General features: G+C 40.1%; 1 protein-coding gene across 2 annotated transcripts in view; it reads right to left on the reverse strand.

Moving 5' to 3' along the window:
- Nucleotides 1–24,576, reverse strand: part of PRKD1 (protein kinase D1) — a 316,018-nt gene that overhangs the window by 16,824 nt on the left and 274,618 nt on the right. For both annotated transcript variants that reach the window (XM_059709687.1, XM_059709698.1), the window contains 3 exons: nucleotides 5,241–5,402; nucleotides 4,595–4,693; nucleotides 3,419–3,686 (listed from right to left, as the gene is read on the reverse strand). In XM_059709687.1, the coding sequence (XP_059565670.1) occupies nucleotides 3,419–3,686; nucleotides 4,595–4,693; nucleotides 5,241–5,402 (529 nt within the window). The remainder of the gene's footprint in view (nucleotides 1–3,418; nucleotides 3,687–4,594; nucleotides 4,694–5,240; nucleotides 5,403–24,576) is intronic.

Genomic DNA, 24,576 nt, shown 5'->3' on the forward strand with positions numbered 1-24,576 from the left:
TCAGAGGCCACGGGGTGTGTGTGTGTGTGTGTGTGTGTGTGTGTGTGTGTGTGTGTGTGTTCATGGCTGGGAGTGGAGACTTTTCAGTTAGACAGACATTGCCTCTGCCATGCCCTCACTGTATGACCCCAGACAAGGTACATCTCCCTGTATGTCAACTTGCCCGTCTCTATAATGGGAGGCTCAGACAGGATGTATGAAAAGGTCCGAGAACAGCTTGTGGAACGTGGTAGCGCCCCCATAAATAGCAGTTTTCTGCAATTATGCTGTCATGAGCAAGCAGCACTGTGTCACCCAGGGATGCTGGAATGTACACACACTGGGCATCAATGGCTAATGTCATCTCTTCTGCAGGCAGGGTTTGGACAGAGAGGAAGCTCTAGGTAATGGGAGATCCTAGGCCTAAACTCAGAGGCCCAGGTTCTCACTCCAGCTCTGCTTCTGACTCCCCATGTGGTCTTAGCGACCTGCACCCATATTTTGAGTCCTGGTTTCCTCATGTGTAACTGGAGAGGGGTTACATTCCATGAACCCAAGGGTTCCAGCTCTGACATGTTCATGTTCATGAGTTGTGAAGGGGCCTCTGTCCCTTGCTAGCCCACTGCAGAGAAGTGCCACCTGGGATAGAAAAAAAAAATTCTACTATTTCAAGATAAAAAAGATTAAATGTGAAGGTATTTTTCTAATGCTCTACTCCTGCATAACAGGAAAATGCTTGGCCTCAGAGATATTCCTGATTTGCACTGCAGTAAAAACATCAAGTATTTTACTGGATTTCTGGCTTGAAGTTATCAAATATAATGGTAACCATGTTTAGAGGTCACAAGGTTATGTGATAATTCCCTCTTTTCTGCTTTCTGAAAAATAACCCCTTCACTTTTGCCCATTGAATTATCCTAAATATTTCATTAGTCCTTTGGCTACATGACAGTTCTTTGAAGGGCACAGATTCCTTTAAGATCTATCCATCTAACTATGAATTACAACTAATTAAGGATGTTAAAAAAGTTGTTGCTAATAGTGATTCAAAGCCCTGATGATAGATAGCTCTTGGCCTTTAATACTAACAGCAATCTGAGAAGTTAATTATGCTATTTTTTGTTTTTACACATGCAATAACTGTTATCAAATAGATGTTTATCTATGAAGTATTTGCCTTGTTAAAGGGTGAAAAATTTAAGCGAACTTAGAACAAGGTGTTGCCTGAAAACTAAAAGAGAAGCAGGATCAGCGGTGTGAAATGTACGCAGACTGTCTGCGTAGGGATTCTGGCTCTCCCACTTGCCAGCTGTGTGATTTTGGCCTGTGGTGCCACTTCTTTTGCCTCAATGTTCTCACTTAAAATATGGGTCTGACAGTCAAACCTATCTCACAAGGTTTTTGTGAGAATTAAACTCCAAATCACATTCACTGAGGAACCTTTTCCCGAAGCATTTTCTCTGCCCCCACAGCCCCCACCACTTCTTTTAAAACTATATCCTTCCTTTAAGAAAGGAACATTAATTTACACTAATAAAAGACAAACATGCAAATTAACTGTACCTTCGCTATGCCTTAAGCCATGCCCACCAGCCAATCAGAGCAACTATATGCAAATTAACCCAACCAAGATGGCGGCCGGCAGCCACAGAGCTGGAGGAAGCAGGAGGCTTGGTTGTCCCAATGATGGAGGAAGCCAAGCTTCCTGCCTGCCGCCAGCTCTGAGCTCCACTCAAAGCAACAAAGTTTTAATTATAGAAGATTAATAAACCCCGGATACTTGCTTTCAGCCGGCCGGCCGTGGCCATGGTGCGGGAGCAAGCAGGAGGCTGGGTTGCCCCTGGCAATGGAGGAAACCAAGCTTCCCTCCCGCCCACCCTGGCCGGCTTTGAGCTCCTCTCAAGGCTACAAAGTTTCAATTATAGAAGGTAAATATATCCCAGAAGAAAAAAAAAGAAAGAAAAAAGGAGAGGCTGGGAACTTCCGTCACTGGCAGGCTTGGCCAGCCTGAAAACGGCCCTCAGCCCCTCACCCAGACTGGCCAGGCACCCTAGTGGGGACCCCCAACACTAAAGGGGGTGTGACCAGCCTAAAAACAGCCATCATACCCTCACCCAGGCTGGCCAAACCTCCATGGGTTGAGGGTCCCCACTCGGGGGGGGGGGCTTGACTAGCCTGCAAACAGCCATCAGGCCCTCACCCAGGCTAGCCAGGCACCCCAGTGGGGACCCCCACCCTGAAGGGGGTGTGACCAGCCTGCAAAAACCCATCTGCCCCTCACCCAGGCTGGCAGGCACCCAAGCGGGACCCCCACCCTGATCCAGGACACCCTTCAGGGCAAACCAGCCGGCCCCCACCCATGCACCAGGCCTCTATCCTATTTAGTAAAAGGGTAATATGCAAATTGACCCTAACAGCAGAATGACTGGGAATGACTGTTCACTATGACACACACTGACCACCAGGGGGCAGACGCTCAATGCAGGAGGTGCCCCCTGGTGGTCAGTGTGCTCCCACAGGAGGAGCTCTGCTCAGCCACAAGCCAGGCTGATGGCTGCCAGCACAACGGTGGTGGTGGGAGCCTCTTCCGCCTCCTCAGCAGCGCTAAGGATGTCCGACTGCAGCTTAGGCCTACCTTCTGCTGGCAAGTGAACATCCCCCGAGGGCTCCCGGGCTGCCAGAGTTATGTCTGATTGCCAGCTTAGGCCCAATCCCCCAGGGAGCGGGCCTAAGCCAGCAGGTGGTCATCCCCCGAGGGGTCTCAGCCCCCCCCCGCCCCACCCCGAGTGCACAAATTTTTGTGCACCAGGCCTCTAGTAAAGAATAATGCAATAATTTAAATTTAAATAATGCAACACTGCCAAGGTAATCTATCAAAAATGTTTCAGAGGTACATATAAGAAATTATATATAAAGATTATCTAATACTGAAAAAAATAGAAACAACCTAAATACTAAGTATACCAAGGAAATGGCTAAATAACATACATGCTCTAATGTCACACAATGGAAGTCAGTACAAAGAACTTGGTATACAACTGTAAGTAATATGATCATTAAAATATCAGGCTCATAACATTCTTGTGTCCATAATATATTAAAAGTGCTTAATACAGAAACAGGTATATGAAGATTACTCTTAGTAAAGATTAGGTATTACTAATAAAAGAATGTATAAATATGTATATATTCTAAGAAAATATACCAAAACATTACCAATTTCTCTTTGTTACATTTACCTCTTAATTTGCATTTATAACACATGCACATTTCATCAGAAGATATTTCTGGTTGCCATTTCCTTCACTTCGCAATCCACCCCAATCAATGTGTCCCCTTACTCCAATGGGCAAGTCACAGTGAGCATTTAGAAATTTAATAATTAACAATTGGAATAACAAGGCTTTAAGCACTATTATTTTTGAATGAAGACTATTACCTTCATGGGAGATTTCCTTCCAGGGGTTTGGTGGGTACATGAAAGCTGCATTCTGGATTTGGTCGTGTATGTCTTCATCTTCATTGAATGGGAAGGTGCCGCTTAGGCTGACGTAGATGATCACCCCGACAGACCACATGTCCAGAGAGCGATTGTAGCCCTTGTTCCTTAGGACCTCAGGAGCTAGGTAAGCAGGGGTACCCACCACCGACCTCCGGAAAGACTTCTCTCCGATGATGCGGGCAAAACCAAAATCACAAAGTTTCACCTGTTGATAATAATGGTTTGCAGAAATGGGGAGGTCATAAACCGTGTGTATGTGTCTTAGCCCAGGTCTACCAAAGAGTAGGCTGTATGGAGTTCTCAAGGTAGAAGTAATAGCTGTTTTCCATTTTATGTACTTGAAGAGAAGAGTTTATGTATTGATATATTGAGTGGTTGATGTATGTTTTCATTCATAAAAATACCATCTAAACATTTCCTTCCTCCTCCACCCTCCAATCCAAGAGATACATGTGAAAATATGTATACTCAGTAGTGGGTAACATCATTTTAAAAGGCAGTTCAGCATCATGCAAATCAGGGAAGTGATGGACTTAGCTGAAAGGTTCCTTATAAATAAAGGTTGAAGGATAAGGACAGAACACATCATGTCACCCATATGATCCTCATAATTAGCTCTTCACGGGCACCCAGGCAGGACCTGAAGGTGTCCAGGAGGCAAGGTGGAACCGTCACCTTGGGCAGGTCGCTTCAGATACAAGACTCCCTCGGGAGAGGGAGAGAGCCAGTTGTTTGCCGTCCTCCGAGTTGAGCAAAAGAAGAAACGTTTGCACTTGTCCCCGAGAACAACACTGAACTCTATGTCCTGTGCGGCATTAGAGAGCGGGGGGCACCCCTGGGCCTCTGCAGTGTCCTCACTCTCAGGTGGGGCTGTGAGCGCTGGCCTGGGGTTGCACACAACAGAAGCTAAGAGCTGAGTGAGAAAGCGTGGTGTGTGCTCCCAGGCAGGCTGACTGAGAAGCCAGAGTGAAAAGCCGCCGTCCCCACAGGAGGGTCACAAATGGATGGAAATGAACATGTAAAATTAGGAACAAATAAAGGTTTTGAGGAAAAAGATGACAGAATGCCCCAGAGAGCAGCTGACTTTCTGCTGAGAGAGGCTTTCATACTTGCCTGAGGGAAAGGGTCGGCTGATGCAAGCAACACATTTTCTGGCTTGAGATCACAGTGAACGATATTTTTAAAGTGAAGATGCCGCAAAGCCACGAGTATCTATAAAGAGGAAAATCATCGAAATAATTTTACTTTGGCCTATTATTTTAAAATGGTTTCTACTAGGATATAAACTTAAAATGCCAACAGAGAGCTCACAAGGACCAGTGAGACTTCTTAATGCTCAAGACACTGAAATAAGCGAGATTAACATAGCAGGTTTCTAAGGAAAAACTTTCATGGAAAAAGAAGCATTTTATGGCATTCATATAGCAATCAAGACAGGTGTAGATAAAAGAATTCAATATCTAACAGAAATGACCATTATTGACTTTTTTTCAAAGAACCAGGGCTCAGCCACTGTGTATTTTATAATTTCATGAGTCCTATAGTTTTAATACATGGGCCTGCATACACAGTACTCAGTGTACTGGGCTCTGGACACCATAGATATAAATTTAATAATACAATAAGCCACTGCAACCTTTTGCGTATAGTTGAGACTTTGGAGGTAGGGGCCAAACAATAAGGTTAGAAAGCTGCAGTTAAAGTGATAACATTTGATATTAAATATTATCTTTTTTTCTGCCTCTAATTAATTTCTTACCTGAGTAATTAAAAACTTCGTTATGTGTTCTGGCAACCTGCCCTTTTCACTTGACAAGATCATCTCCAGCATGTCTCCATGGAGTTTTTCCATAACAACAAACACTCTTTCAGGCGTCTCAAACATACACTCCAAATTTACAACGCCAGGGTGATGAAGGTTCTATTAAAGATAAATAAAGCACTTGAAGAAAATGAATTTTTTGATACTGGTTGGCAAGCTCACAGATTATACAAAACTGCTGGAGCCACAAGCTATGGAGAAACTCACAGTTAAGATTTTTAACACCTTTAAATTCCACATGTGTTACCTTATATTTTTGAAATTTTAATGTGTCCAAAAAATACATTTTAACTTTCTATGCACGGTGAAATTATTTTTTTCTATGCTATATTCCAGCATAGAAAAAACCTAAGTTCCAGCACAGTGAATTGCTAATTAAGTTTTAATTAGAATAGCACATTGAGAAATCTGTAACTTCTTAGGAACCTCTCCAATATTAAGCATGCTGTCTTCAATATGCATGCGAGGCCACCTCACACACTCGGTAGAAATTTAATGTAGAAAAGATGAAATTGGTACATCTGACTGCACTGATGAAACACATTAGTCAAAACCTTTTGTAACTGCTCTGCTAGCAGAGGCTGTGGTAGCTTACTATGGAAGCTCTGATCATCATAAAAACAGCAAATAAATGAATAAGTGAATAATAAATAAATAATTCCTGCACCCCTGCTTTGTCCAGAATACTGTGCTAGGTGGTAGTACTGCATTGTTCTCAAGAACCTAATAAATATTTCCACAATAAAGTAATGGCTGGTAATGATAGCCTGCATTTGGCTTGACATGTTAATTGTCACACACGTCAGGCAAAATTACTTGCAACTTTTGACGGGCATCTGCAGTGATGCTTAAGTCTTAATGTCTGTCTGGGGTTATCAACAAAAGCCTTTGATCATTTGACCTTTACTCTTTTTTATCTAAATACAATAACAAAAAAATCCTGCTATTTAAAACATGATTATATGTTCCACTTGTATGTCAATGAGAAACAGGAAAAAAAAATTAACGAATCTACCTAAAGAATAATAAAAAACAAAAACAAAAAACAGGAACAAACTTAAATGTGCTAACAGCTGAACAGAGAAAAACAATAACGAATGCTTTATTTTAGGGAAAAAACACTCAGTGAGTGATAGAATTGTATGTAAAATGAAGTTTGCACAAACTACTTGAAAGCTGAAATGGCTCACCATTCAGACCTCACAGATGAATGCTGAGTGGGGAGCAGCAGAAGGGGCTGGGGGTGGACCTCCATGTAGTCGTCCTCCATGCTGCCCACCAGCAAGGAGAGCCTGGCGCTCTCCTTGGCTATGGAGCCCCACTATGGTTGGCAGAGGCTCCCACGATGGTGACCTGTCTCACAGGGTGTCCTCCCACGACCTGGCAATTTTGATCTCTGCCTCAGATATCTGAGGAGTCTCTTTGATTCTGATGCCTTGGTGACCATCATGCAGCATAATGTGGTCATAGAACATCAAGTTTCTGCATGTGGTCTAAGAGATGCCAGTACATCCACCCAATGGTCTTTCACCTCAGAGCACTGAAGTCATTGTTCTTGAAACCGTTAACTGGTCAAATATGGCTACTTCAGATACTCGGCCTCCAAGTCACTCTCTCCTTGTCATGTGGAGAGTGGGTGGAATGAACAAAACTCACACTCTCACTTCTCAGCTCAGCCTGCTGCTTCTGCTGACTTTTTTTTAGGCTATGAAGGTTGAGGGAGAGGAGGGAATCAGTAGATGACCTGGAGGCTCTCCTACAATGTCAATACAATGTCAACCCTCCTGTTCCTCTACCTGTATTCCTCTAAGTATCTGAATTCTCGGAGGTACTAAAGTCCTTCACCCAAATACGCCTTTTCTCTACTCCTACATCATGACTTAAGGAGCATCCCCTATTCAGAAAATTGGACTTGAATTGTTTATCTAATTGGTGTATTTACAGAATGTTCTAGCACAGAAGTATGGAACAGGTTAAGATTGTTCCCTGTCAACTATGTTGGGTCATGTTCACTGTAAATCTGAAGGACTCTACAAATATCCTCTAAGAGCATCTTCATGAAAAGGATTAGGGGAAAATTTTGTTATTTCTTGATAAAGAATTTTAAATCCATTTAGGTTTATAATTAAAAATATATATTCAATGAAAGCACTGAACTAAAGGCCATGTATGCACAAATAGTAAAATAAAACATTTTAGAAAAGTTTAAAATCATTCATTTGTTGTACCTGGCCCTTAATCTCTAATAAAAACCTTATGCTTTACAAGTTTGCTAATGAATACATTGAGTGGTAGCTGAAAAATCATTCGAATAGCACAACTTTATTTTTTCTGCATATTTTTAAACTTAATTATGTATGGTTGAGACAAGGCCATCATAAAGCTTACTCATGAGCTGCAATTTTTACATTGAACTAAATGACAAAACTTGTTTTTACATTTGACAATAATAAAAAAAAAACAGAATATAAGGAATCATACTGTATTTATCCAAATTCTCTATACCATACTGATGAAGAGTACTTCTTTAGTCTAAAGAAGATAATATTTGAAGACTAGAAATAGAAAAAAAATGTAAGGTATTATTTTCTGTTATCATGCATAATTCATATTACCTTATTAATACCTTAAGAACAACTCTAAGATAAGCTTCAACCACATGGGTCCATGTGACTTGTTTACACTTTAAATTTTCTATTTAAAATATAAAATATATAAACTCTTCTATATAAAATAGCCATTCAACTTTTTCCTCCCAATGTTCAAAGTAACTGAATTAATTTAAAAATGGCTTGATAACTGCAATGTCATCTATAGCATACTAATGTTTAGAAAGGATTTTTGCTAACTTCTCAGTCCTAACTCAGGAATTCAGATAATAAATTCCATGGCAGAGTAAGTACTACAAGACTTTCTGGCCATCTGTTTGTTGCATTTAAGTAATCTAATTTTCAGGAAATGAAACATTTGGTCAAGTACAGGAAAGAAGAGTGTCCATTCACACATAACAGATTGATGACATATCCATGGGGTGAATAGAAGCTGTTTTGAAGTGTGTGGGGGAAATACCTTTTGGAGATCAAGATAAAAATTTTCCTGACTCAGGTTTCCTAAAGAATTCTTATGTAATCAATGGAGACTATTCACTAAAAGCAAAGGCTTTTATAAAAGCAACAATATGTTATATAATAAAATAAAGACAATTACATCTTTATGTTCACATTCTATATTGTTATATTTTCTGAATTTATGTGAATATTTCATTTGTACCTATGTTTAATTTTAATAGTATTGCTTTATATATATCATTCCATATATAGCTGTGATAAATTGAAGATGTCAGATTTTCCCCTTTCTTCTTATTTCACAATTCTTATACTACAATATATGAGAGACGGTAAAGAGGAGAATTAGAATCAACAACTTTTCAACAGGTTATTTAGGAGCAATACAGACCTAACATGGGGATTTCTGACTACTTTTCTATAAAAACAAGTAAGTGATTTAGCTCCTACTGAGACAGAATGAAATAACCTTAAAAGTGATGAGTCCAAGATCTAAAACCTAAATGCCATGAAGAGGAGGAGGGATGTTTGCAGTGGTGTGGGTAGGGACTGAGGTGCCATTCTCAGAAGTGTAGCACTCAGGGTTTTTTGCTGATTCTCATTTCTGCTAGTTTGCCAGGGTTGAGAGAAGAACACACCATCTTTCCATTTTCTAATCACAGGCTCTTACAATTTACGCTTCCCTTAATGGCCCTAGAAATCATAATCACCTAATGTCTCATGAAGGGGAAATAGCATGTAATTCCCTGATAGATGCTAAAAAAGAGTCATCATGGGGGCAGCAGATGACTATAAAAAGACTCGTTAAGGATAACACTCAAATTGGTAAGGTAAGCTCAGCTCTCTCGTAAATTCCAGAACCTTCTATCCAACTGTGTTCCGGGTGTGTTCATTTAAAGGAAAGATGTCAAACAATAGGAATTGGTGTCTTTTCTTCCAAACTTACCCTTCTGGTGATTCCTCTCTTGGTAAATAGCCAGGCATTTTAGTCAGAAACTGAGAGTCATACTGAATAGTTAGTCCTCCCTCAATTCTCAAACCAATTGATCTCTAAAATGAACAGAATCCACCTCCTTACTGTCTCTTACACTGACACCTCATCTTCATTGTCACCATGACAGCCTTGGTCTACCAGTAAGCCTTAACTCTTCCCTAGGGATCTGCCACAGCCTCCCAAATGATCTTATTATAGGTCTTGTTCTCCTTCAATCCATTCTTTAAAGGGCTGCCACTGTGATCTTCCCGAAGGTGATTCTGAATCATACCATCTTGCTTCAATGCCACTATAATCACTATGGGTTTTAGGAGGAGGTGCATGTACCTCGCTAGCAAGGCACACGGGGCCCTTCACTAACAGCTCCTTTTCCTCCTCCCACCAAATACTTCCCCAGCTTCTTCTCTTCTTCTTCCACATATGTACCCATATCTCTGGCCATGCTGAACTATTTTCAAAACAAGCCATGCTCCTCTTCTTTTCTATACTGTCATACATACTATTCTCTCAGCCAGAAACAGATTATTTTGCCTGGTATGAATGCTCAGTGGACAGGCAGCTTTCATGACTACCACAGTCTCTTTATTCTCATAGTCTTTGGTAAACCCTCTTTCATAACAGTTAACATATTTAATTATTGGTGAATCTCTGTGTTTTGCCTATAACACCACAAGCTCCTTAAGGAATATATTTTATCAATTATATTCCCAGCCACCAGAGTAAGCCTAATGCCTAGTATGTATTAAATACCCAATACAAGTTTATACATTTGATTGAAGGATAAAGAATCCCTATATCTCCTTACTTTTCAGCACATGAATAATACTATTTTTAAAATTGAATTTATTGTGGTGACATTGGTTAATAAAATTATACAGGTTTCAGGTATAAAATTCTATATAATCTGTATAGTATTGTGTTTACCATCCCAAGTCAAGTCTCCTTCCATCACTATTTTTCTCTCCTTTACCTTCTTCTACCTACTCATATTCCCCACCCCAATCCTCCTTCCCGCTGGCGATCACCATACTGTTGTCTATGTCCATGAGTCTTTCTTTTTATTCTTTGGTTAATCACTTCACCCTTCTCATACAGCTCCATCACCCTCCCCTCTGATAGTTGTCAATCTGTTCTCTGTATTTATGAGTCTGTCTCCACTTTGTTTATTTGTTCATTAGATTTCACATTTAAGTGAAATCATATGGTATTTGTCTTTCTCTGACTAGCTTATGCCACTTAGCATAATACTCTTCAGGTCTATCCAGGCTGTAAGATTTCTTCCCTGTTTTTTGTTTGTTTGTTTTTATGGCTGAGTAAGTAGTATTCCATTGTGTAAGTGTATCACAGCTTTTTTATCCATTCATCTCCTTATGGGTAGTTGGACTGCTTCCAAATTTGGCTATTGTAAATAATGCTGCAATGAACATAGGGTGCATATGTTCTTTTGAATTAGCATTTTGGGTTTCTTTGGATATATTCCCAGAAGTGGAATTGCTGGGTCAAAAGGCCGTGCCATTTTTATTTTTGGACGTAACTTCATAATGCTTTCCACAGTGGCTGCATTCCCATCAACAGAGTATGAGGGTTCCCTTTTCTCCACATCCACACCAACACTTTTGCTTACTGATTTATTGATGGTAACCATTTTGGCAGGTATGAGGTGATGCCTCATTGTACTTTTAATTTGCATCTCTGATGATTAGTGATGTTGAACCTCTTTTCATGTGTCTATTGGCCAACTTTATGTCTTTTTTGGAAGAGTGTTTATTCAGGTCCTTTGCCCATTTCTTTCTTTAAAATATATTTTTATTGATTTCAGAGAAGAAGGGAGAGGTTCAGAGAGATAGAAACATCAATGGTGAGAGAGAATCATTGTTCAGCTGCCTCCTACACGCCCCACACTGGAGATGGAGCCTGCAACCGGGGCATGTGCTTTGACTGGGAATCTAACCATGACCTCCTAGTTCATATGTTTAGGCTCAACTACTGAGCCACACCAACCAGGCCTTTGCCCATTTATTAATTGGATTATTTATTTTTTTAATGTATTTTTATTGATTTCAGAGAGGAATGGAGGAGAGAGAGAGAGAGAGAGAGAGAGAGAGAGAGAGAGAGAGAGAGAGAAACATCAATGATGAGAGAGAATCACTCATCGGCTCTACATGGGGATTGAGCCCACAACCTGGGCATGTGCCTTGACCGGAATCAAACCTGGGACCCTTCAGTCCGCAGGCCGACGCTTTATCCACTGAGCCAAACTGGCTAGGGTGGATTGTTTATTTTTTTCAGTGTTTAGTTTTATAAGTTCCTTAATCATTTTGGATGTTAAGCCCTTATCAGATGTATCAGCTAATGTTCTCCCATTCAGTGGGTTGTATTTTCATTTTGTTGATGGTTTCCTTTGCTGTGTAAAACTTTTTAGTTTGATGTAGTACCAATAAGATTTAAATTATTTTATTGAAGATAGGGTGATACATATCTGACATATTTAGTGACAGTACATTTTGCATCCAATATGGTAGATATTGATGTCCTCACTTCAAGAAAAAAAAAGTACTAGGCCTTTTCATTTTTAGTTCACTTGAATAGGCTAGGCAACCTTAGGATTCTGATGATGAATCATATAATCAGAAATAATGATTTTCTAAAGTCCCAAAGGTATAACTAAGACATCCTGGACTTTTCCAGGTACTGTTCCCTTAAAATATAGATTTGGCCACTGCTTTTGTAAATATTTCAGCATATTTGAAAGGAATAAACATATACTTTTCCTACTATCTAAGTGATTTGTATTTATTTTATATGTAGCTATTAAAATAAGAGATACTCATCCATTTCAGCTGGGCTGAACCTAGGAGCCCAGGAACCTGTTCATACTCAAAGCCCATAAGGAAACATTCACAGGAAGAGAGAGAAAAGCAGGAGCAGCTAAAGACCACAGCCAGGATATTCCTTTTAAATTACCCCACCCCTCCTCCCCACGCTGCCAATTCCCCCTTATACAACTTGTGAAAATCTAATTTCCTGTGATTTCATTATTGTCCTGAGGATGAGAAATACAGTACCGAAAATGGATTATTTAGATGATAATGATCATGGTACTTCTACCCTTTACTTGGAAAAGGCCTTACAACTCCTGTCTCTCCATTTTTCATTCGATTTACCACTGGACAGATATGACAAGGGAAGCCTTGAGGCCTGGAACATCATTTCAGGGGTACAGTTTCTCTGGACACACTCCGTCTGAGTTTGAATTCCAGCTCTACCACTTCCCAATTCTGACTTCTGTTTCTTGATATAATAATAATAATAACAACAACAACAACAACAACAACAACAGTAACGACAACAATAATGCCTAACCTTGTAACATAACTAGGACTTAATTACTTATTGTATATAAAATCCCTCAAATCATGCCTGGAACACAGTAAAGGTTAGTTGCTGTTATTGTGGGGAAGCTTTTCTGTAATTTTGAAACGATCTGGGCCACACATCTCTCCTTAGTTTGATAACTGGAAGTATACCCCAAGTGGCAGAAAAGAAACTTACTTCTTGCCTCTCACCTAACAGAGGCTGCATCAGAAATGAACTGCCACAACTTGCTCCTTCTAGTTTGTCCTGCTCATCTTTCCTGTTGCTGTGTATTAAACTTCAGTGATTAGGGCCCTAATCGGTTTGGCTCAGTGGATAGGGCATCGTCCTGCAGACTGAAAGGTCCCAGGTTCAATTCCGGTCAACAGCATGTACCTTGGATGCGGGCACATCCCCAGTAGGGGGTGTGCAGGAGGTAGCTGATCAATGTTTCTCTCTCATCGATGTTTCTAACTCTCTATCCCTCTCTCTTCCTCTCTGTAAAAAATCAAATATATATATATATATATATATATATATATATATATATATATATATACACACTAGGGGCCCAGTGCACGAAATTCGTGCACTGTGTGTGTGTGGGGGGGGGGGGGGAGTGTCCCTCAGCCCAGCCTGCCCCCTCTCACATACTGGGAGCCCTCAGGCGTTGACCCCAATCACCCTCCAATTGCAGGATCGGCCCCTTGCCCAGGCCTGACGCCTCTGACAGAGGCGTCAGGCCTGGGCAGGGGACCCCCAGACCCTCCGATTGCTGGCTCTGCCCCTTGCCCAGGCCTGATGCCTCGGCCAGAGGCATAGACCCCCATCACCCTCCGATCGCCTGATCGGCCCCTTGTCCAGGCCTGACGCCTCCGCCAGAGGTGTCAGGATTGGACAGGGGACCCCCATCTCCCCCCGATCACTGGCTCTGGCCCCCACCCAGGCCTGAGGCCTCTGGCCCAGTAATCATGCCTGGGCAGGGGACCCCCATCTCCCTCTGATCGCTTGCTCCACCCCCCGCCCAAGCCTGATGCCTCTGACCCAGGCTTTAGGCCTGGGCAAGGGGACCATCATATCCCCCCAATCCCCGGCTCCGCCCCCCACCCAGGCCTGATGCCTCGGCCAGAGGAGTTGACCCTCATCACCCTCCGATCACCAATCACCGGATCGGCCCCTTGACCAGGCCTGAGGCCTCCGGCAGAGGTGTCAGGCCTGGGCAGGGGACCCCCAGCTCCCCCCGGTTGCAGGCTCCGCCCCTGCCCAGGCCTAACGCCTCTGTCCTAGGTGTCCGGCCCGGGCAGCGGGGACCCGCAGCTACAGCGGCCCCGCGATCGTGGGTTTCGCTTTAGGCCCAGGCAAGGGACCCCTAGCTCCCGGGACTGCCAGCTTCGACCGTGTCCAGCTCCCATCGCTGGCTCCACCCCTACTTCCTGCTATCACTGGCCAGGGCGGCAAAGGTGCCTGATTCTCCGATCATGGCTGGGGGGCAGGGCAAAGGCGGCCCCTAGTTCTTAGCTCCCCCCTGGGTTTCCGATCACTGTCAGTGGCAGGGGGCTTCTTCCTGCTTTCCCTTTCGCCTCCCTGCATTGTGCCTACATATGCAAATTAGCCGCCATCTTGTTGTCAGTTAACTGCCAATCTTAGTTGGCAGTTAATTTGCATATAGCCCTGATTAGCCAATGAAAAGGGTATCGTCGTACGCCAATTACCATTTTTCTCTTTTATTAGATAGGATAATTTTTTTTTTTTTTAAAGAGGCAGAACCTGTCTTTGGGTGGCTCATACATTTAAACTTCAGTGATTGGGGAGGGGCTTCTATTTCACCGCCAATCAGGCGAAGGCTTTATGCTGCAGCCAGGAAAGCCCTCCTGACCCAAAGTGAGCATGGAGGTGTTTTGGTTGTGCCAGATGAACGTGTTCCCATGTCAGGTTCAGTTGGCAAGAACTCCATTTCAATAGGCTCATACTTCAGTAGTTAGTTATCTTTTAGTGGGTAACATTTTTGGGGGACATTTCATGTGTAAATTTTTAGAAATCTACAATGATTTTAATCTAGGACAAAACAAAGCTAACTTACATTGTCAGAAGAACAAAGGGACACAACGTTACTTCAACAAGAAGATTAGATATAATAATCTATCTTCCTGTGAATAGGGACCACTTGCTGACTTTTAGATCAATGGGGCCACAATCAAGATGTTCAGATCTCTCCTAGTAAACTGGTTTGCTCATCCCATCCATCAGGATTGGAGTGTACTGTTACTCTTGTTGTGGAACTAAGTAGGACAGAATGACCCTGGTTAAATATAGTTCAAAATTTCATGGGAGAAATAATGCACTGAAACATCTCCATTAACTGCTAATGACAATACATACACACTACACCCAAATATCAAGAAAGGTAGTCAACTTTTAGGTGGTTAGCTATCAATGCAAAATTTCCCATTACATTTTTTTATCTTAAATTCACTGTAAGTCTGTGTATTCTATTAAGTAATACTGGACCAAGAAATTTTTTTAAAAAGAACAATTCAATATTTGCATAGCAAAAAGTCATCCAAGGCCTGATGTCAAACTTCTCTATTACTGTATATTAATAACCTATCTATACACCTGTCAGTCATTCCGTAGTTCATCAATTGTGGACATGCTTCTATCTAGCTTTAGATTCCAGGGATGCTGCAGACATATGGTAAATACAATGAGTATTCTCTTTTCCCTATAAAAGGAAGAAGCTAAATGCAGAGGGGAGAAGGAGTATGCAGGAAACAACACTTAAGAAAAGCTCTCATCACCTTTCATATTGTTCCCAGCCTTTCTTGACTTTTCGACAGGTGAAAATGCTATAAAAAATATCTCATATTTGCTACACATCGCCAGAAATCCTTCATATTAAAGGTAGGAATGGGAAATTTAAAAAACAAAATCCAGATGTCTTAAGCCCTCCATCTGGACTCATACACCGACGCTTCATCAGCACTGATGTTTACATAAGGCTGAGGTTGATATTGTAATTTTGGAAGATGGGTAATTTCTAACAAAAGACCCTGACATAGCAAGGATCTAGTATGTATCTGAGTACCCAACCCTACCTCCCAACCAAGGCCAGAGTTTCAAGTAGACTTTAGGCAAAAGAGCATGATATCTGAAACCTAGAAACAAAGGTGTCAAAGACAGAAAATTAACTGACCAATACCATTGGAAAAAAAACACAGTGTTAGTAAGCATTTCCCCAGAAAGTTTGACCCCTGTCCTCTAAACCACTCAGTCTGTGTTTAGAGAAAAGGCAAGAATTAAAAGTATGGCTTGTTAAAATAAGAAATTTGGGATTTGTAGATCAGCATGTATATATCGTACATAAAAGTTGAAAACTTCAATTATCTGGATTTTTTCCTATTTGCTATTAAATGCAAATCAATGGAGATGCATCTGGAACACATTTTTATTTCCTGTTAATCTACCTGGCTGGAAACATGAACACATAAATCCAATCTCGTCCTGGTGTTAGATTTAAAGAGTAATTTTTGACAAATCATATCACTGTAGCCCAGCTCCTACATTTAGATGTCAGTACTCCCGGAAACCCAACATTCTATTATCATGTTAAATCATCTGTGTAGACACATAATTCTTCTCATGTCTTATATATCAGATAGTGGGAAATGGAATGAGTGAGTATACAGGGTCTACTGGAGGGATAAAAGACGACACATTATGTGCAAAAAGGTCAAGTGATGATATCTTATATTTGCATAAGGGTTCTGTGGTAAAATGTGTTTAGTTTCAAAATCAAAGGTGTTCTTAAATAAGGGCATTTTTGAAATCTTTAACAAGTAAAAGACTGTGTTCATTTCTAAGATGTGGATGACCTGGAGAGAGTACATATTATTTTCTAAATTGTTTTAGTGAGGAAATCTTAACCCCCCAAACCAGTGGTTCTCAACCTTCTGGCCCTTTAAATACAGTTCCTCATGTTGTGACCCAACCATAAAGTTACTTTCGTTGCTATTTCATAACTGTCATGTTGCTACTGTTATGAATCGTAATGTAAATATCTGATATGCAGGATGGTCTTAGGCGACCGCTGTAAAAGGGTCATTCGACCGCCAAAGGGGTCGCGACCCACAGGTTGAGAACCGCTGCCCCAAACCCTTCCAGAAATAAACTCAAATTTCTTCCAAAAATATGTTGGTAAACACTGATATAAAAACCATGTTATACATTACGTCATTTAGTTCCCCCAAATCATTCCTCTGAAGCAAGCACACCAAGTCAGATGAACTCCATTAATTAAGGAAACCAGGTTTAAAAAAAATAATAAAAAATAGAGTCGTTTTGACTTGGAAACTGGACTTTTGACACTGTTTTCACTATGACTACATTCTTATCAAACACAATATTTGAAAAATTTTTTACATTTATTTTCTTTGTCTTATATCTTTGTTTTCTTTTTCCTCTATTTTAGACATTCATAAACATTATCTATAACAGGGGTGGGCAAACTTTTTGACTCTGAGGGCCACAATGGGTTCTTAAACTGGACCAGAGGGCCGGAACAAAAGCATGGATGGAGTGTTTGTGTGAACTAATATAAATTCAAAGTAAACATCATTACATAAAAGGGTACGGTCTTTTTTTTTTTTAGTTTTATTCATTTCAAACTGGCCGGATCCGGCCTGTGGGCCGTAGTTTGCCCACGGCTGATCTATAAGCTTTAGTTTTTGGAACATGCAGAAAATATGACTACTTTAGAGCTGAAAAACATGTCTAAACAATTTCAAGTAAATTCTTTGTGCAATAAAATAAAAGAAGGAAATATAATAAAACCTATTAGATGAAAGTGAGACAGAACAGTTAGCATAGGGGCAAGAGACCCCAGGCCCCACCGTTTCCCTCCCCCTTCTAGGTTAGGACACTGTGGAAGTGACTGTGGCTAGCCACCTGTGCCCTTGCTGCCCCTCTCCCAGTTTCCTGGGGTAAGAAACAGTTAAGACAAAAACCAGTCTCAGCCAGAGTTGGCAGCCATGTTGACCTACATCACAGTTTTGAAGCTGCTCTGCCCTTCAGATCATCGTGACAGTTCTGAGAAGACCAAAGAAAGAGCCACTATCTAGAGAGGAGGGACTTGGGTGAGCTGTGCTGATGACCACACCCCCAGTGTCAGAGACCATTCCCTCCCCTTGCCCACAGCTACGAAAACCTCCACCCTGCCCCCCTTGGCAGGAGACTCACCGTCTAAGTTCACTGCACGCCCTTCCTATCACTTTCATAAATCTGCTGTGCTTTGCTGAATCTCTCTGTCTCATTCTTGCGTTTTTTCCTGCGCAGTGACAAGAACCTGGACACTGTCACCAGGTTGTGGCCTTCCATGGCCCCCCAGCATCAAAAGTATAAAATAACCTCTCACTACACACCAAAAGAAAAGGTACTCAAATTTGTAGATTTTTCTCTGAAAAAAAAGAAAAGAAAAATTGACTCCATAATTTAAAAAATCAACAGTTTGCAAAAATTTTCATTTTCCCACCCACACTTGGCAACATTATTCTCTGATGTTCCATCATGATTATCTCTTCTCCATGTACTCTTGATCATGTTTTAGACTAAGAGAACAAAGCCATGTGTTTATAAGATATGTAATGTTCTTGCTCCATGAAGACAAATTATCATGCTTTTTAGACAAAAAGGAAGGAAGATTTTATCGTTTTATTGGCATGCTCTGCAATTCTGTATCCCCCTGGTTTCTTCAGGTGTGGCTACATAATTTGTTAAACAAATACTTACTAAATGCCTACCAGGGGCCAGGTCTACGTTCAGGCATGTTCAGCCCTATCCCGGGCTTCGAGGCAAATGCATGTTCTTTGTTATGATAAAATTATTTGTCTCCAGGACCTACTTAGGAAATTGAACCCCAAGTTATTAGATCTTGTTCCTAGGAACTGGACTTACAACTCAATCGTGGCAAACTAGTAACATCTAATAAGTATGAAAACTTTCCTGTGTACCAGGCACTGCTGAGTTTCACCGATCACCATATTCCAGTCTCATGTCTATGAGATTTTCTAGATAAAGAAACTGAGGCACAGAGAGCTGAAGTAACTTGTGCACTCTCCTAAGAACTCTTAAATACGAGTCTAATATTTAAACCCAGGCACTCTAACTCTAGGACCTATGTTCCTTACACGCCATGCTGCGCATTGTCTTAATTCTTTCCTTGGACTTCAGTCCATTTAGGACTAGGTAGGGCACTGCCTGTTCTAATATGCTTCGGGAGCCATGCTACTTACGGCTCCCCACCATGATCTCACATCCCACCTGAGCATGCCATGCTGTTTGGATTTCTGAATGCTGCCTGTTGTCAGTCTTTTCACCACAGTTCCCACCCCTACACCTGGTATGCCATTCATCTTGACAATCTGCATTGACAAGTTGGATTCCCTGTCTTCCTGACTGGCAGGACCTCTTCCCTACAGCTTATTCATTCTATTTTTCAACCCATGAACCACCACAGTGTTGTTCTCTTACCAAATCCCCTCCTGATATGAGGTTCCACTGCCTTTCAAGGTAACTCTAACATGTTCTCTAATTTGCTTTGCACCCGATATACAATTCCCTGCCCCCCCCCCCCCCCCCCCGGGCTTAACTTTTGAGACAGACTATGTGTAACATCTGGAACAATGAGTGGCTATTCTACAAATGTTTTCCACTCATCAAATATCAGAATTTTGTAATTAGAGCCTAAAATTTAATGATGTATTCATACAAAATATATTATAACAAAGGCCCTGAGAAAGAATTTAAGAAAATACAGTGTGTGATTTCAGACAATTTTGTCAAATGTTAACCAATTACCTGTTGTATCCTGTCTACTGTGATAGGCCTTGTGGAAGTTGAAAAAAAAATTAGGCATTGCTGAGACTTTCAACTTGCTTATAATCGAATTATTATATAAGAAGCATTTGATAAGTATTAAAGTACTTTATATCGAGACTAGAAACCATAAAAAAATGAGATATGGAAAGTAGCACAAGACAGAGAGAATTGGTGGATCTTGAAGATCAATCTAATATTGATGAGCCAAGTAACCAAGACTGGCATCCAGGCTTGGAAAAGAAAGCTGAGCAATGGCCAGAAGTTAAGAGTATGACAAGGACAATGACTTGAAGATAAAGAAAGACTCAGTGGAATAGGAACTGCAGAGTCCAGTGAGATCACCTACAGTGCTAAAAGGCAGGACAAGTAGATAGGTTTAAAGGAATAAAAAAAGAAAAACTACTAAACTAGGGAGAAATAAGATGGAAGCCAACTAAAGACTCATCAGGTGTAGTCTTCAGGATGGACCAGGGAAAAGGGAGGGCCAGGAAGGTGGTGATGGAGAGGGAAGCAGGAGAGGACTCAGCTATGTCAAATCTCACCAGTTCCAGTAATCAAGGCATGCATTTAAAAGCCTAGACTAGTTGCAGTGGAAATGTTAGGGCTGCAGGCAAGATGACATTTTAGAAAGAAAGGAATGGGGGCATTGTGACTGGCACTACTAGCAGATAATAGCCTCTAACAAAGTTTTCTTACCTTTAAACATTCTTCCTATATATGTCATTCCTAAATACCAATGTTGTAATAACAATTTCTTTTTCCAAATATTTCAATAACCTAAGCATAATAAAATATTTACAATCACCCAAACATAATAAAATCCAATTGATTTGACACACTAAGTCACGCAAAACCCATTTCCTGGTTTTATTGCACACTGTGTCTCACCATAGCAGTTTCCATGACGATAGGCTCTTGGGGAACAGAAAGACTTTTAAGAGATATGTAAGCAGAGGCATAGATGTAAGAAACTCTGTTTTGTTTAAATCTGGAACTCTGCTGAAGAGTATAAATACTCTTCAATACAGATCTGCCTGAGAAAAACCCCGTGGTCTCAAAATTCTCCATTCCCAAGTTTCCTTTCACAGTGATCTTTCATCCACTTTCCAAAAGAAAGGCATGCTTCTCACATATTCCAAATTACAAGAGTGCTCTTGGAAAATCCTCTTGGAGAAAAATAAACAGACAATTTGAGATACTATGTTGGTGTTAATAAAGAATAACTTTAATGACTTCAAATAATTCTTTTCCAACTCAGTTTCTAATTCATGCTTTCAACACAATTTGAGATTTAATGGACTTATTAAAAAAGATTAAAATAAATTCCTAAAGATAAATAACTTTTTTCCTTTTTGGCGTACAACTTGGCTTCTACAATTTAAAAAAAAAATTGTCACCCAAGAATATGTTTTCATTGATTTTTTTTTTTTGAGAGAAAGATAGAGAGATAGAGATAGAGATAGAGATAGAGATAGAGATAGAGAACATGGATGTAAGAGAGAAACATTGATTGGTTGCCCCCTGTATGCAAATCTGATCAGGAATCAAAACTGCAATCTACTTATGTGCCCTGATGGGAATCGGACCTGCAACCTTTTGGTGTGGGGGACGATGCTCCAACCAATTGGGCCACCCAGCCAGGGCTTGGCTTCCACATTTAAAAAAAAGGAACTTATATACTTATATGCATAGCCCATGGATACAGGCAATAGGGTAGTGAAGACCTGGGAGGGTGGTTAGGGGATGAGAGGAGGGGGGGAGAGGAGAAAATGGGATATATCTGTAATACTACCAACAATAAAAATATATTTAAAAATTAAAAAATAAAATGTTTTTAATAAAAATAATAAAAGGAATAAAATTGTTGCTGAACTCTGTCAAATTTAAACAATAAGTAATATTCACCCACCAAATTATCAACTAAATCAAAAAATCATTAAATAATCTATTTTCAGTAACATTTTATTTTCTATGATAAACAAGCACAGATCAAAATTTACAGAATATTTATCTTTCTTGATAAAGCTTTTACCAATAAAAACTGTGGTGATACATTAATCCAGGATAATGCTTTAAATATTTAAAATATAATAAAAATTAAAAACAGTACTTATTTTTATTGTAAATAATTATGGAGAGGACCAATAAAAGACTTTCAAATATAAAAAACACATTACATTGAACTATCATTCTGTGTGGAACATATAATATATTCACAGAAAACAAGGAAGTTGTAAATTATTTTATTGTTTTAAAAAGCCTATTCATGTATTTTTAAAATCATTGCTAAATAATTTCAAATGTTTATGATAGTTAGATTCTAATGCAACATTTGAAGGAGTGACATAGCTTTATTTTCAAATACCTATGTTTTCAATACACTATAAAATTAAGACTCATTAAACTCTGATAAAATTGTTCCAGCTATCAACTTAAACACCCAAACAGATATAAGGGTTTTTAGAATTGTTTTTGAGGACACATGACTAAAAATGTTTGAAGTTCATTCTTCTAAAATGGTCTTAAGTTTTCTACTCATTTTTCACAGAATATTTATCTTGAGGTCACCCCTCAGCCTAACGTCTCTTCCCACCCTTTCTTTGCTTATCAAACTCAAGATTTCATCAATGTTATATTTCTCTTGGAACTCTCCTGATTCCAATGCTCTGGCTCAGTCATAATGCACAACTTCTTCAACTATGCTTCCACACTATCCTAATGATAGCTCCTTGTATCTGATTGTCCTAATAGACTGTAAACATCTCTCAAGGGTTCCACTAATTTTTATATGGCACAAAAGCCCAGTAAATTGCTTTGTGTGGTGAAAGGAAGTGCTTCATAGGTTCTGATGAATAATGTATATTTTCATTAATTGAAGAAAAAGGGTTTTGGGGTAAGAAAATGGAAGAATGATAGCAAAATAAACAAAATCAGGATGCGGGTATCTTATAGGGAAAGACATTAGGATTAAGCATTTGGTTTTAGGTTGGTTGGTTTGAGGTAGCAATACACAGCAAAGTGGAGATGTCCTAAGATCAGAAATAAGAGATGGAGGTGCCTGTGAAAGATCAGATCCCAAGAACGACCTTTGAAGAGATGACAGAAACTCTCTTCAAGTGATGACCTCACTCTGGGAATGAGTTCCAAATTAGCATAAACCACTTAGCTGAATGGAAGGAGACAGCTGGAGGAGCTAGCAGGGGAGGAGAAATAGGATCTGTTAAGTGCAGGGGTGAAGTGAGGAGCAAGACTGGAAAAGGGGCAAAGTATCAACACTGTTGAAGGACTGAGATTCGTCAAATGGGATAAAGACGAAAACACAGCCGAAGTGTGATAGCTGGGTAGAGGTAGGACATCAGCGTATGGCAAAAAGAGCCTTGCATTTTCTTAAAAGATGTGAAAATCAAAGATGAGAAGTGAATTTATGAACCAGAACTGACAGCAGAGCACGAACTGAGCACGAATCTGAAGTGTGGTGGCACAGAAGGGAGAATGAACTGAGGCTGTGGGAGGCAGCCTAGACCAGTCAAGACCACCTTTTGTTGTTGCTGTGGTTTTAAGTTAAGAGAGACTTGAATGAGAAGAGGAGTCCTTCACAATAAAGAAACCAAAATGACAGGGGTAATTTTATGAGATAAGTGCATAGGGATACATTTAATTTATGGCCTATGAAGTTCTCATGTACTTTTTCTATATTCTGTATTCTGTGTTCAGTACTTTCATAATTCCCAAATGCTTCCATACATTAAATCATAAACAGAAGCTCTGGTATTGCTCCTTATATCTATATATGTAAAAGCCTAAGCGACAGAACCACCGAACGACCAGTCAACCGGTAGCTATGGTGCGCACTGACCACCAGGGGACAGACACTCAAAGCACAAGATTGGGCTCCCTCCTGTCTGGATCTGGCCTGTGGGGATTGGGCCGAAACCAGCTCTCCAACATCCCTCGAAGGGTCCGGATTGTGAGAGGGCGCAGGCCAGGCCAAGGGACTCCCTCTACTAGAGGCCCGGTGCACAGATTTGTGCATCAGGTCTCTAGTAGATAAATAAAAGTTGATAATTAAGAAAAGGAGAACAAGTAATAGTAAATAAATTAGAATTATATTCATAAGTACTAGCCTAAAGTTTTCTATGCGTTGTCATATTATAATGTTAGAAAATAAAAATTAAAGTTGGCCAAATAAGCCAGTACTGATAAATTATATTAAATATGTCATTCCAATATTACTTATGTTAGATTTTAAATTTCTAATATTTCTATGAAATATTTGCCTCTCCTTATAAAGATCAGTTTTTGGTGATATTCTTAATAATCACAAAGCAACAATATTTTTCTTATTTTGTTGCCATGAGTAGAAAAAATAATAATTTCATATTTACCATATATTTTTTAGCAAGTTACAAAAATTTCAAATACTATAAATAGGATCCTTTGGGGATTTTCTGAAGTAATATCTACATTAATTAACATCCTTCTGAAACATATAATAATAATGAAATAAATACAGATAAGGAAAACAAATTTTATAAATGATATAAGCCTTAGAAAGCGTTCACCTACGTTATATGCAGGAGATAAAATGGAAAAAAATACACACACAACACAAACAATTCTACTTTTTTGCACATTCCATACTTCTACAACATTGAAGACTTGTATAAGCTAAGGTACATTTTTCCAAACATAGAAACAAATCTAAATTTGACCAGCAGCCCAACAGATTGCATGAGGAGAACTTTCACAATCAGCCTCTTCAACCCACATGATCCCTTCTGGAGAATCAGGAGGAGGACAGGACAGACTGTTTCTGACACCAGGTACAACCAGAAACTAGGACACTGACTTTCATAAGCCAGACAGCACAAGGCAGAGGACACCAAATGCTTCTGGGTATCACTTTTATATCCAGAGGGACAGAAATCTGTTCCTCAAGATCAGCGAAAAAAAATCTTCCCATCACTCAAATGACTTCAATCATGGT

Source organism: Myotis daubentonii, chromosome 1 (genome assembly GCF_963259705.1).
Source record: "Myotis daubentonii chromosome 1, mMyoDau2.1, whole genome shotgun sequence".
NCBI classification, from domain to species: Eukaryota; Metazoa; Chordata; class Mammalia; order Chiroptera; family Vespertilionidae; genus Myotis; species Myotis daubentonii.